At 51.2% G+C, this 11,931-nt stretch overlaps 4 protein-coding genes across 4 annotated transcripts; 3 read left to right on the forward strand and 1 right to left on the reverse strand.

Moving 5' to 3' along the window:
- Nucleotides 1–1,172: 1,172 nt before the first annotated feature.
- B0J16DRAFT_313126 (uncharacterized protein) lies at nucleotides 1,173–2,916 on the forward strand (the record flags this gene model as incomplete). Its single annotated transcript, XM_046125106.1, has 3 exons — nucleotides 1,173–1,511; nucleotides 1,567–2,103; nucleotides 2,158–2,916. The coding sequence occupies 3 exons, from the start codon at nucleotides 1,173–1,175 to the stop codon at nucleotides 2,914–2,916; spliced, it is 1,635 nt and encodes a 544-aa protein (XP_045988419.1).
- A 158-nt stretch (nucleotides 2,917–3,074) lies between these two features.
- Nucleotides 3,075–4,346, reverse strand: B0J16DRAFT_6191 (uncharacterized protein). Its single transcript, XM_046134181.1, has 3 exons — nucleotides 4,161–4,346; nucleotides 3,748–4,106; nucleotides 3,075–3,689 (listed from the first exon to the last, which is right to left on the reverse strand). Exons 2-3 carry the CDS (start codon nucleotides 4,057–4,059, stop codon nucleotides 3,273–3,275), a joined length of 729 nt encoding a protein of 242 aa, XP_045988420.1. The 5' UTR covers nucleotides 4,060–4,106; nucleotides 4,161–4,346; the 3' UTR covers nucleotides 3,075–3,272.
- A 1,565-nt stretch (nucleotides 4,347–5,911) lies between these two features.
- B0J16DRAFT_359415 (tubulin alpha chain) lies at nucleotides 5,912–8,014 on the forward strand. Its single transcript, XM_046129652.1, has 7 exons — nucleotides 5,912–6,077; nucleotides 6,167–6,207; nucleotides 6,261–6,287; nucleotides 6,351–6,426; nucleotides 6,482–7,012; nucleotides 7,067–7,490; nucleotides 7,543–8,014. The coding sequence occupies exons 1-7, from the start codon at nucleotides 6,053–6,055 to the stop codon at nucleotides 7,766–7,768; spliced, it is 1,350 nt and encodes a 449-aa protein (XP_045988421.1). The 5' UTR covers nucleotides 5,912–6,052; the 3' UTR covers nucleotides 7,769–8,014.
- Nucleotides 8,015–8,296: 282 nt separating this feature from the next.
- B0J16DRAFT_249365 (P-loop containing nucleoside triphosphate hydrolase protein) lies at nucleotides 8,297–11,748 on the forward strand (the record flags this gene model as incomplete). Its single annotated transcript, XM_046123089.1, has 9 exons — nucleotides 8,297–8,560; nucleotides 8,618–9,391; nucleotides 9,749–9,982; nucleotides 10,042–10,126; nucleotides 10,189–10,208; nucleotides 10,263–10,298; nucleotides 10,351–10,512; nucleotides 10,563–10,888; nucleotides 10,941–11,748. 9 exons carry the CDS (start codon nucleotides 8,297–8,299, stop codon nucleotides 11,746–11,748), a joined length of 2,709 nt encoding a protein of 902 aa, XP_045988422.1.
- Between the last annotated feature and the right edge of the window lie 183 nt (nucleotides 11,749–11,931).

The raw sequence follows: 11,931 nt of genomic DNA on the forward strand, positions 1-11,931 counted from the left end.
GTTGAGATCTTGTACATTGTATTTGTTACCCCATAGATAGTGGAGAGTAACGAGAGTCATGATCACCGAGTTGGTGTGGACTTTCTCTTACCCCATGGAGAGTAGAGTCAGTCTAATGAGTTAGTATAAGAAACACGTCCCTCTGGGGGATCAGTACACATGGTCCTTGTCTGGATAGAAAGAGGCCGCCTGCGACGCGTCAACTTTCTGGTCATAATCGTGGAGGCTGGAGACTGGAGACCGCTTCTGGTGCGTTGTGTGATGTTGGTGTTGTAAGAGGGGCTGTGGTGACCATCCGGATAAGACACAGTGTGCTTTGCTTTACGAAGGTTAAGCCATGATTGGTCAGATAAATTGTCGCGCGCCTAAAAGACTATGGGTGGCGACTCTGACAGTATAGGCACGGTACGTACGAAAAACATGGAAACTTGCGTCTAGAACCCAATCCAGCCTGGCAAGCTTCAGTTTATGGTGGGGCTGTGTGTTGTACAGTACAGTACTGGGGAGATGAAGCCCAAGTGTACATTGATTGGTGAACGTAACAAAGGTAGAATGTGAACAAGACATGGACCACGAATAGCATCAAAGTAGAACATAGTCGCATAAGTACGGTTTTGTGTCTTGCTTTGTTTGACTTTACCCTGATGCCTTATCTAGGTATGCTGTACTCGCTTGGCAGGTCCTTATAACTCACTCAAGAGGCCTGATTTGACCGCCCACTATCAAGCATAATCCAAAGTGGGCTACCTATTGCCTTGCTGATGGTCTTCCCCATCTCCCATTAACCCTCCCAGGCGGCGAAAGCGAAAGAGACACTTGGAGCCCCTCCTCTTTCCAGGCTTAGTCCAGTGCTTCCTATCCGGTCCAGTTCAGCCCAGTTCAGTCGAGCCGACCAGCCTAAGCTAAGCCCAAGCCAAGCCTTTCCATATTAACCTCGACCACCCAGAGGCGACATTCGTCCAAACCTCACTTCGTTTTGTCTTGTTCCTATTTCACACTCTTCATGACTGCAGCGTTTTTCGCTCAGTGACGGACTTTCCGTCTACGACAATTCCTTCGTCCCTACTACGCGACAATTCTTTTAACCTCTTTCCTCTCTAACCCCACCTCTCGCGACATCTCCCCGCCTCGACCGCCTTATACATACAATACTTTCTACATCGACATCGACCATGACGGGTCCTGCCTCTCCCCAGGCCGAAGGTCCCACGTTTGCTCCTCCTCCGCTGCCCGCGGGTTGGATTGCTCAGTGGGATGGCACAAGCAAGAAATATTACTATGTTCAGCTGTCGACTGGTGTTTCGCAGTGGGATGTTCCTACTGAGCCCGCCAAGACGGGCAACACTCCCGCCCCTCCTGGTGAACACCCCTACGGCGCTCCCAAGCGGTCGGAACTTATCACGCATCCCGATGGTTCGCAGACTGTGCGCCATGCAGATGGCACCATGGAACCAATCATGCCAGATGGGACACGCGGTGTAGATGGCCCTTCTGGAGACAGAGGTCTTGGAGTAAGTCAATGTTACCAGCTTTGTCTTGTTGCGATTTACTAATATGTTCGGACAGAGCATGGCTATGAACGCTTTGCTTAGTGGAAAGAACTCTGGTCATGGTGGTAGCGGCGGTGGCAGCGGAGGCAACAGCTCCAGCCCATTGGGCAACCTTGGTGGTCTCGCAAGTCAATTCCTCGGTGGAAAACATGGTGGTAACAACAGCAGCGGCGGCGGAAGTGGTGGAGGCAGTGGAAGTGGCGGCCACGGTTCCAGCCCGTTGGGTAACCTCGGCGGCCTCGCGAGCCAATTCCTCGGTGGTGGTGGTAGTCAGGGTGCTGGCAACGGTGGAAATGGAGGGAACAAGCCTTCGGGCGCAGGGAAACTCGTTGGGCAGTTGGCTCAGAGCTTCATGAACACGGCTTCCCAAGAGAAGCCCCCCGCTCCTCAGAACTACCATGAAAGTTCCAACCAGAACTCACAGTCCCAACACCACCAGCAGTCTCAGCAGCAACACCAAGGGCAGCAGCATCAGGGGCAAGGGCAGGGAGGTCTCGCTGGCCAGCTCATGGGTGGTGTAGCAAGCATGTTCGGAGGAAAGCATGGCAATAGTGTAGGTTTACAAAGACTGAGTGGAGTGTCATGCGCAAGACTAATAATGCGATAGGGACAAAACTCCAACTTTGGCTACAGCTCTGGACAGCAGCAGCAGCAGGGCGGGGGAACATACTCTGGACAAGCTCCCACTTACAACCCACCAGGCTCCGCTCCTTCGGCTCCATCAGCACCACCTGCTGCTGGATCGCATTCTTACAGCACGCCCTCGCCAAGCCAGCACTCGCAGCATGGTTCTCAGCACCAATCAGGGCAGAGTCAGTCATTTGGCTCGCACCAGCAGCAAGGCTCGCACCAATCCTATAATGCGCACCAACAGCAATCGGGTGGTCAGCAGTATGGTGGCCAACAACATTCTGGCGCAAACCAGCAGTACGGCTCGCATCAGCAACAGCCAAGCTCTCCCTATGGAGGTCCTCAACAGCAGTCAAGCTCGCACCAGCAGTACGGTGGCAACTCATTCGGAGCCAGCCCGCACCTTTCGCATACAAACTCCTTTCCTCCTCCACCTTCAGGAGGCCCTCCTCAGCAAGGTCAACAGGGGCAGCATGGACAACAATACTTCCCCCCTCCTCCTGGGCAACAATCGCAACACCAACCGTCCGGCCAGGGCTACCCCGATACTCAGGCCCACGGAGGTCAATTCGGCGGCTCGTCTGACCACTATCCTCCTCCGCCACCTGGAGGACCTCCGGGAGGATATAACCCCTCCTACACCAGGGGTCAAGGGAACGAGCAACACTACAACAGTGGTGCGCCTCCTGTCCCCCATGGTAACCACCCTCAACAACAATACGGAGGGCCTTACTGAGGGACTACGCCGACGCCGTATGGAAAACCTACAGCCCAAATATTGTAGCCCAGTAGTGAAGAGAATCAGGTCATTTCTTTGATTTGAGATCGCGAGAACTCGTCAAACCGGCCGTTTGGAGCCATTTCTTTCACTATTTGTACGCATTCAACGACTGGATGTTCGATATGGAAGTGTTTGTCGTCAAGGATACATCGAATTGAGTATAGACATCGAAGCCTGCAGAGGGCCGATGGGAATGACGTGATGGGCAGAAGAGTTACGAGCAATATGATTAACGTAGAGAGTAGAATGCATTTTACCAGCCCCCTTTTCTGTAGACGGGACTATAGCTATTGAGGACACCGATCGCCCTTCTAGTTTTCTTTCTTATCTGCGTCATCGGCTGTGATGGCAACTGCTTTCAGCTTGGAAGCTATGGATCTGGACACGAACCAGGACGCTACAGCGATAATAGCAATATAACCCGCGGTTGGAACCAAAGAGCGAGGGATGACGTTGAGCAGATAAGGGTCAAGAATGAGATCCACGAGCACAGGCGGGGGGTTCTTCATGAGAGACTTGTCGTCGGTGAAGTAGTCAGCAGACGCTTTAATCTGTAGGAGAAGAAGCGAAGCTTTGCGCTCCTTCTCCCCTAGCTGAGGCGACTCCTCGTTCAGTTCAGTCCCATCACCTTGGCGCGAGAAGGCATAGCCTGCCAATGACTGAATCAGCTCTGGAGTTTCCCATACGGTATCCAGCTCAAATATGTCTAGGACAAATCCTGTAGGTTGCTATAGCACGTACATTTAGCATATCTCTAGGTTAGATTGATTTTCGTTGGAGACTTACAATGGCTGCCCAGCAGACCCGGAACTCATATCGCTGGTCTGGGTTTAGGTTATCCAGAAGCACCCACGTCGCTGCACCAGAGGCATAGTCCTTTGCTTTTGACGGAAATACACGACTGAGATTTGTTCTGATTTCCGAGTTGTCTGGTGTAAGGACAGGCAGCCTGAGGTCTGCTAGTGAGGGCTTCTGTTGAGGAATGGGTAGTAGTGCGGGTGCCGTAAAGATTGTCTTTTCAACATTGCCAAGGACGGAAGTGAATACCGCCCCTAGGATTAAAAAGTAGGCGACTGGATAGCTCGATAGAAAGAACATGGTGGCGATTGGCCAAGCAGATCCAATTGTCCTTTAGACCTCCTGATCTATGAGATGTAAGAGGTATGTTGTTGGAAACGTCACGTGTGCTGAATACTAACCTATCGGACTGCCCCGCTACCAACAACACCTCTCGTTTCCATGATGGGGTATGATACGCAACGAGGAAAACAAACATCCATAAGGTCTTATCTTAAACCTGTGGATTTTTGTGTGATTGGAGAGCTTAAGAAACCCATATTTTGTCTGCGAAATTCAGCATTTTGCTAAGCAGCAGAAAAGCTATCTTTGAAGCTTTCTATAGGATGACGAAGATAATAGCCTAAGATCGAGCTATACCTCCATAAAATATCCATCTGAATATTTTATCTCCAATGTTTTGACGGTCAACTCCTCCTCTGATATTCTGCTGGCACTTGACAAGCGAGTTCAAGTTCTCTTGTTGATGATGGACTCAATTCTTGTGAATGTACCCCTTAGTAGCAGAAGCCATCACCCTGAAAGACATGTCAGTTTAGATTTATGTCAGGCAGTGTTTTAAAGACATACGAAATGTCGATCAGATTTGATTGTCTTTGACTTATTAGACTACCTAGATAACAATTGACTTACGGAACACTTTCACGACACAACTCCGAGTTTAACAACGTTATGCATAAATCTATGCAGTCAAACACTTATTCAAGAATACGAGGTCGAACCACTAAAGGTTGCAGGGAACGGGAGGCGCCTGAAGACCTGAACTTGGTCCTGGCTGTCAATCTATAATTTTGCGACCGTGCGGACGATGAGCCGGTGAAGCTTGGGCCTCAAGGGCTTTCGGGAGTCGACTTTTCACGAGTCACAATGAAGATCGTCGACCGAGCTCCAAGATGATGACGAGACACGCTGCGAGGTTCGCAAGTTCGACTTAGCTCGAACACAACTTGCTTTTGAGCACAAGAGCCCAGAGCTTTGATGTCTGGAACAAACCAGGAGGTGAACTGCAATGGGGAATGGAAGCTATGGACCCAGGTACGTATATATAGCAGCAGGGATATAAACAAACGATTGGAACCCAGAGCAGGGGTCAGGTCATTGCTGATATTTCCGAAGGAGAAGAAGAGAAATCATTCAATGTCTCTTAACCAAGAATGATTATCATTGAGATGTGCTCTTTCTTCCTCCTGACGTATTCCTGAACTTTATCCAAGGAAGGCGGTTAGGAGACCTACCGAATTAACTTCCACTGGGGCTTGCGGCTCATAACAGAGGCGAAATGAAAGCCTGAGGAGGAGAGATGAGACGTCGTCAAATATGGACCCATGGATCGTCGTCTAAAGAGAGACACCAATATCTCGGTCGGCTTTGGACGGGATGCTCTGACCGGTTCGTCGGATTCGAACAGCACATGGTATTGGTAATTACTGCTCCGGCTCCGTATCCGTAATGCTGGACAGAATAACCTTCCATAGAATTGTTAAGACGTTATCAATTTTTCTCTCGAGCGGTGAAGCGCAAGAACAACGGAGGACATGGAAACAACGGAGCGGTAGGTGGTATGCAGCCCAATTGGAAGGCGCTCGCGGGCCAGCAAAGCTCCAGAGGGTCCTTTTGGCGACCCCTGGGCCCTGGCAGCCGGCCAACAGGCGTCGGCAGCGAAGAGCGCCAGCAGGGCGTTGCAGAACGCGCTTGCCCCTTTACAGTCCAGGCACGCCTCGAAATCGAAATCAACAAATCCACAGCCAGTCCAGTCCAATCCAATCCCTGCCCAGCAAAGCCTCCCCTGTCTGCCAAATTTCCCCCACCACCGCTAACTTATCACCAAACTAAACATTCGCCCTCTCGCTCCGCTTTACTTTGCTTTCCTTTCCTCCTCCTCAGCCAAGTCAAGTCGTTGTAAAAGCCTTGCCTGGCCTGTTCTTTTTTGTCGTCCTTTTCTCGTGGTCCCTCTTCTTTGCTCTTGCATACTTCCTCCCATCTCCATAAACCGTAATCACAAACATCTGCAAATATGCGTGAGGTCATTAGCATCAACGGTAAGCTATTGCTCCCTTTCTCTGCCTGGCCTTTCACCGCATGTCCTTTTCCAACCCGAATCGCTGTTTTGCTAACAGAGCTCTCATAGTCGGCCAGGCTGGTTGCCAGATCGCCAACTCCTGCTGGGAGGTGAGTTTCCTAAGTCTTTTGTTTATTGGCTTGTTTACTAACAATCTCCATAGCTTTACTGCCTCGAGCACGGTATCCAGGTATACAACGACCCCTCGATTTGTCAACAAATATCACGTCGCTCATATACTAACCACCTCTAGCCCGATGGTTACCTCACCGAGGAGCGCAAGAAGCAGGATCCTGATCAAGGATTTAGCACATTCTTCTCAGAGACTGGTACGGATATAGTCTTTGTTCCCAAGCCACCCCTTTCCTAACACATCTTCTGCAGGTCAAGGAAAGCATGTTCCCCGCGCCATCTACTGTGATTTGGAGCCCAATGTCGTCGACGAGGTCCGCACCGGTGCTTACCGCAACCTCTTCCACCCTGAGATGATGATCACCGGCAAGGAGGATGCTTCCAACAACTATGCTCGTGGTCACTACACCGTCGGCAAGGAGCTCATCGATGGTGTCCTCGACAAGATTCGCCGCGTCGCCGACAACTGTGCTGGTCTTCAGGGTTTCCTGGTTTTCCACTCTTTCGGTGGTGGTACTGGATCTGGTTTCGGTGCTCTCCTCATGGAGCGCCTGTCCGTCGACTACGGCAAGAAGAGCAAGCTCGAGTTCTGTGTTTATCCCGCTCCTCAGACCGCTACCTCAGTCGTCGAGCCCTACAACTCTATCCTTACCACCCACACCACTCTCGAGCACTCCGACTGCTCCTTCATGGTCGACAACGAGGCCATCTACGATATCTGCCGCCGAAACCTCGGTCTTGAGCGCCCCAACTACGAGAACCTGAACCGCCTTATTGCTCAGGGTAGGTTTCATTCGGTACTGACAATATTTGGGTTAGTTGGCTAACGATATATAGTTGTCTCTTCCATCACTGCTTCTCTCCGATTCGACGGTTCCCTCAACGTCGACTTGAACGAGTTCCAGACCAACCTGGTTCCTTACCCCCGAATCCACTTCCCTCTCGTCGCTTACTCTCCCGTTATCTCGGCCGCCAAGGCCGCCCACGAGGCCAACTCGGTCCAGGAGATGACCATGTCTTGCTTCGAGCCTAACAACCAGATGGTCAAGTGTGACCCCCGCCACGGCAAGTACATGGCCACTTGCTTGTTGTACCGTGGTGACGTCGTCCCCAACGACGCCCACGCCGCCGTTGCCACCCTTAAAACCAAGCGAACCATCCAGTTCGTTGACTGGTGCCCTACTGGTTTCAAGCTTGGTATTTGCTACCAGGCTCCCGAGAACGTGCCCAACGGTGACCTCGCCAAGGTCAGCCGCGCTGTGTAAGTCCATCTCTGCCTTGTAAATGTCGAGATTATCTCTAATACATAACAGCTGCATGCTTTCCAACACCACTGCCATTGCCGAGGCTTGGTCTTCCCTCTCCCTCAAGTTCGATCTTATGCACAGCAAGCGTGCCTTCGTCCACTGGTACGTTGGTGAGGGTATGGAGGAGGGTGAGTTCTCTGAGGCTCGTGAGGATCTCGCGGCCTTGGAGCGCGATTACGAGGAGGTTGCTACCGACTCCATGGGCGACGAGGAGTTGGAGGCCGAGTACTAAGCGGCTATGGATGCGATGACTGGATTGCCGTCTTTGGACCAGTTTTAGCATGCTGCTGATAGAGAGGTGTATTTTCTTATTTTCGCAAAGGTTAAGCCAAAACGAGTTTTAATGCCAAAAGACCAAGATTTGTACATGGGCCGGCGTCTTCATAACCTAACTGTCTGAGTCGGTGGCATTGCGTGAGGCAGTGCTGTACTGTAGTTGCTAGTATTGTAGTTGTAATACCGCAAAGATACCTCTCACAACTTGAATCGCATTGTCTGTTTGCTATTGGATGTGCATTAAGCTCAAAGATTGCGGGGAATTAAGAACGGGTTTAGAAAGCCGCTTCTGCAATTGTACCGGTACTGTAAGTTGACTGTATGTACCGAGCCCCGAAGCTCGGCCCACGTTGGGGTTGGGGCCGATAGTACGCGAATTGGCATCCAGTACTTAGACCTCCAGCAAACACGGCATTTTATCCTTTGAACCCTCCCCCGACTGAGCACTTCGACTGTTGCATCCAAAAAATCGAAACATAGAATCATGAGTCTCTTGCGATCTAGTGTGTGCAGAGCATGCCGACGCTCACAGCAAATCCGCTGGCATAGAGGCTTTGCGACAGCCAGTAGCGGCACCACGTATGACAATCGTGTTAAGCTCGTGGAAGTTGGACCTCGAGATGGACTGCAAAATGAGAAGAAGACAATTCCTCTTGAGACAAAGATCGAGCTTATCGAGCGGCTAGCTCGAACAGGCGTTTCGACCATTGAGGCTGGTTCCTTTGTCTCTCCGAAATGGGTTCCTCAAGTAAGTTTACCTCCAGCAGCATTGATGTCACAGGCACTAACGACCATTGCCCTGCAGATGAGCAATTCTAGCGAAATCCTCCAGCATATCCTCGATGGAAAGGTTTCCTCTCCTGGGCCGATCTCATACTCTTTCCTTGCCCCGAACACCAAGGGCCTCCAGTCTGCTGCGGATATTCTCGGTGCCAATCCTGGCAAGTTTGCAACGCAACTGGAGCCAGCAACCACCAAGCCAAACGTTGAAGTGGCAGTATTTGCTGCAGCTACCGAGAGCTTCACTCAGAAGAATCTCAATTGCGATATCAAGACATCACTGGAGCGTTTCAGGCAGGTGATCCAAGATTCCAAGGGCCTAGGTCTCCGGGTACGAGCCTACATCTCCGTGGTTTTGGGATGCCCTTTTGAGGGCTTCGATGTCGATCCCCACAAGGTAGCGGAGATTGCTACAGATCTGCTGGAGGCGGGAGCTGATGAGATCTCTCTCGGTGACACTACTGGCATGGGTACGGCTCCTCGAACGGGAAACCTCCTACAATGCATGTCTGCGGCCGGAATCCGAACTGAGGATATCGCTATGCACTTCCATGACACTTATGGACAAGCTCTAGTAAACACTGCCGTTGCTCTTGAGAACGGTATTCGAACATTTGATAGCAGTGTTGGTGGCCTGGGTGGCTGCCCTTATAGCCCTGGTGCGACTGGCAACGTCTCTACGGAGAACATGGTTTACTTTATGGAGACTCTGGGTATGGATACAGGCATCAGCCTGGATGCCATGTCTGATATCGGAGCATGGATCACAAAGGAATTGGGCAAGGAGAATGGAAGCACAGTTGGCAAGGCGGTTATTGGAGCTCGAACCCGAGCTATAGAAAACGCAGCTAGGGAAGCTCTGAAGGCGAAAACCCAGGGAAACTAGGGAGCTTGCTAGCTATGTAATTAGGACTGAGCGTGCGAGGTCGACATATATATACAATATGAACTTGTAAAATTGATCATAAATATCTAAGTATGCAGAATACTCATCCGCTGTCCTTATGGACGTAGGTAATCAGTTCAAGGTCAAATGATGCTCGTATGTCATGTGATGTCACCGGTGCTGTTGTATGTGGAGGTGAGTTTATCGGCCGTGCGTCGCCTTTGGGCTGGCGCAGCTAGACTAGAGCATAGAGTCCCCACTCTGGTGAAGCAAGCTCAACCTCCTCCAACCTCTTGGGCCTTCTCCCAACTTCATCCAAGCTTCGCGATCGGCTCCTGTATCGTGTCCTCCTTCGCCCATTACGCCTCACTTCCTCCCGCCTATTTTACCGATATTTCGCCCAACATGGCGGACCCTCGCGAGTCATCCTCGTACTCGGTCATCCCCAGGATTCGATACAACACCGTCGGCGGCGTCAACGGTCCCCTCGTCATCCTCGACAACGTACGTCTTCATTCACCCAAACTCGACTCGGTTCGGCCAGTTTGAACTGACAACAACAGGTTAAATTCCCGCGATACAATGAGATCGTGACGCTCACTCTTCCCGATGGAACTGAGCGCTCGGGTCAGGTCCTGGAAGCTCGAGGTTAGTGCAGCTGCTAAGTCGCCGAAAGTAATGACGCGGAATATGCTGACATGAATAAATAGGTGACCGAGCTGTCGTTCAGGTACTTTCGATGAATACGATGCGATATGATACGGAGGTTGACGATTTTATATAGGTCTTCGAGGGTACTTCCGGTATTGATGTCAAGAAGGTAGGCGGTATCGCGAGTTATAAAGGCGGACTTGAAGCTAAGACAACCACAGACCAAAGTCCAGTTCACCGGCCAGAGCTTGAAGATTGGTGTGTCCGAGGACATGCTTGGTCGTATCTTTGATGGATCTGGTCGCGCTATTGATAAGGGTCCCAAGGTGTTGGCTGAGGATTACCTCGACATCAACGGTTCTCCCATCAACCCTTACTCTCGTGTAAGACGACCGCCAAACGACTTCACGATATAGTCTGACAGAGGTTCTAGGAATACCCCGAGGAGATGATTTCGACCGGTATCTCTGCCATTGATACCATGAACTCTATTGCCCGAGGACAGAAGATTCCCATTTTCTCTGCCTCTGGTCTGCCTCACAACGAAATTGCCGCCCAGATTTGCCGACAGGCTGGTCTCGTCCAGAAGCAGGGCATCACCAACAAGGGTGTTCACGACGGCCACGAGGAGAACTTCTCCATTGTTTTCGGTGCCATGGGTGTCAACTTGGAAACCGCTCGTTTCTTTACCCGCGACTTCGAGGAGAACGGCAGTCTGGAGCGTGTTACTCTCTTCCTTAACCTCGCCAACGATCCTACGTGCGTAACAATTCAAGACGCTGTCTACTTTCATATACTAACGTCTTTCCAGTATCGAGCGTATTATTACTCCTCGTCTTGCCCTTACTACCGCCGAATACTACGCCTACCAGCTCGAGAAGCACGTTTTGGTCATTCTTACCGATCTTTCCGCCTACTGTGATGCCCTTCGAGAAGTTTCAGCCGCTCGAGAAGAAGTACCGGGTCGACGTGGTTACCCCGGTTACATGTACACTGATTTGTCTACCATCTACGAACGAGCCGGTCGTGTCGCGGGTCGCAATGGTTCCATCACTCAGATTCCCATTCTGACCATGCCTAACGATGATATCACCCACCCTATTCCCGATTTGACAGGCTACATTACCGAGGGACAGGTCTTTATCGACCGAGCTCTCGACAACCGTGGTATCTACCCACCTATCAACGTGCTGCCTTCGCTGTCTCGTCTGATGAAGTCTGCCATTGGTGAGGGCATGACCCGAAAGGATCACGGTGATGTTTCCAACCAGCTTTATGCTAAGTATGCTATTGGTCGTGATGCTGCAGCCATGAAGGCTGTCGTTGGTGAGGAGGCTTTGTCTGCCGAGGACAAGCTGTCTCTCGAGTTCCTGGAGAAGTTCGAGCGCCAGTTCATTAGTCAAGGTCAGTACGAGTCTCGATCCATTTACGAGTCCCTCGACCTTGCATGGAGCCTGCTCCGTATTTACCCCAAGGAGCTCCTCAACCGTATCCCCGCCAAGGTCCTCAACGAGTTCTACCAGCGAGCTGCCAAGGAGTCTAAGGCCAAGGGCAAGGCCCGAGCAGACACAGAGGCCCGCGGCCAGCAGCAGACGGAAGAGAACCTTATTGACGCATGAGGGGACGACTTGTCAGCATTTTGTTAGATAGTATAATGAGCGCGCAAGACCGATGGATCGATGGATGGAAGAGCAGACAGAGCAACTTGTTTTAAGTGGATTGTTTTCATGCTGTAGAGCAGAGCAAGAGTAGGTATATGGGTGAAGATAGGGAGGCGAGCTAATGCAATTCAACCAATCCTC

Source organism: Fusarium flagelliforme, assembly GCF_020744385.1.
Source record: "Fusarium flagelliforme strain FIESC 12 MPI-CAGE-AA-0113 chromosome Unknown B0J16scaffold_1, whole genome shotgun sequence".
NCBI lineage: Eukaryota > Fungi > Ascomycota > Sordariomycetes > Hypocreales > Nectriaceae > Fusarium > Fusarium flagelliforme.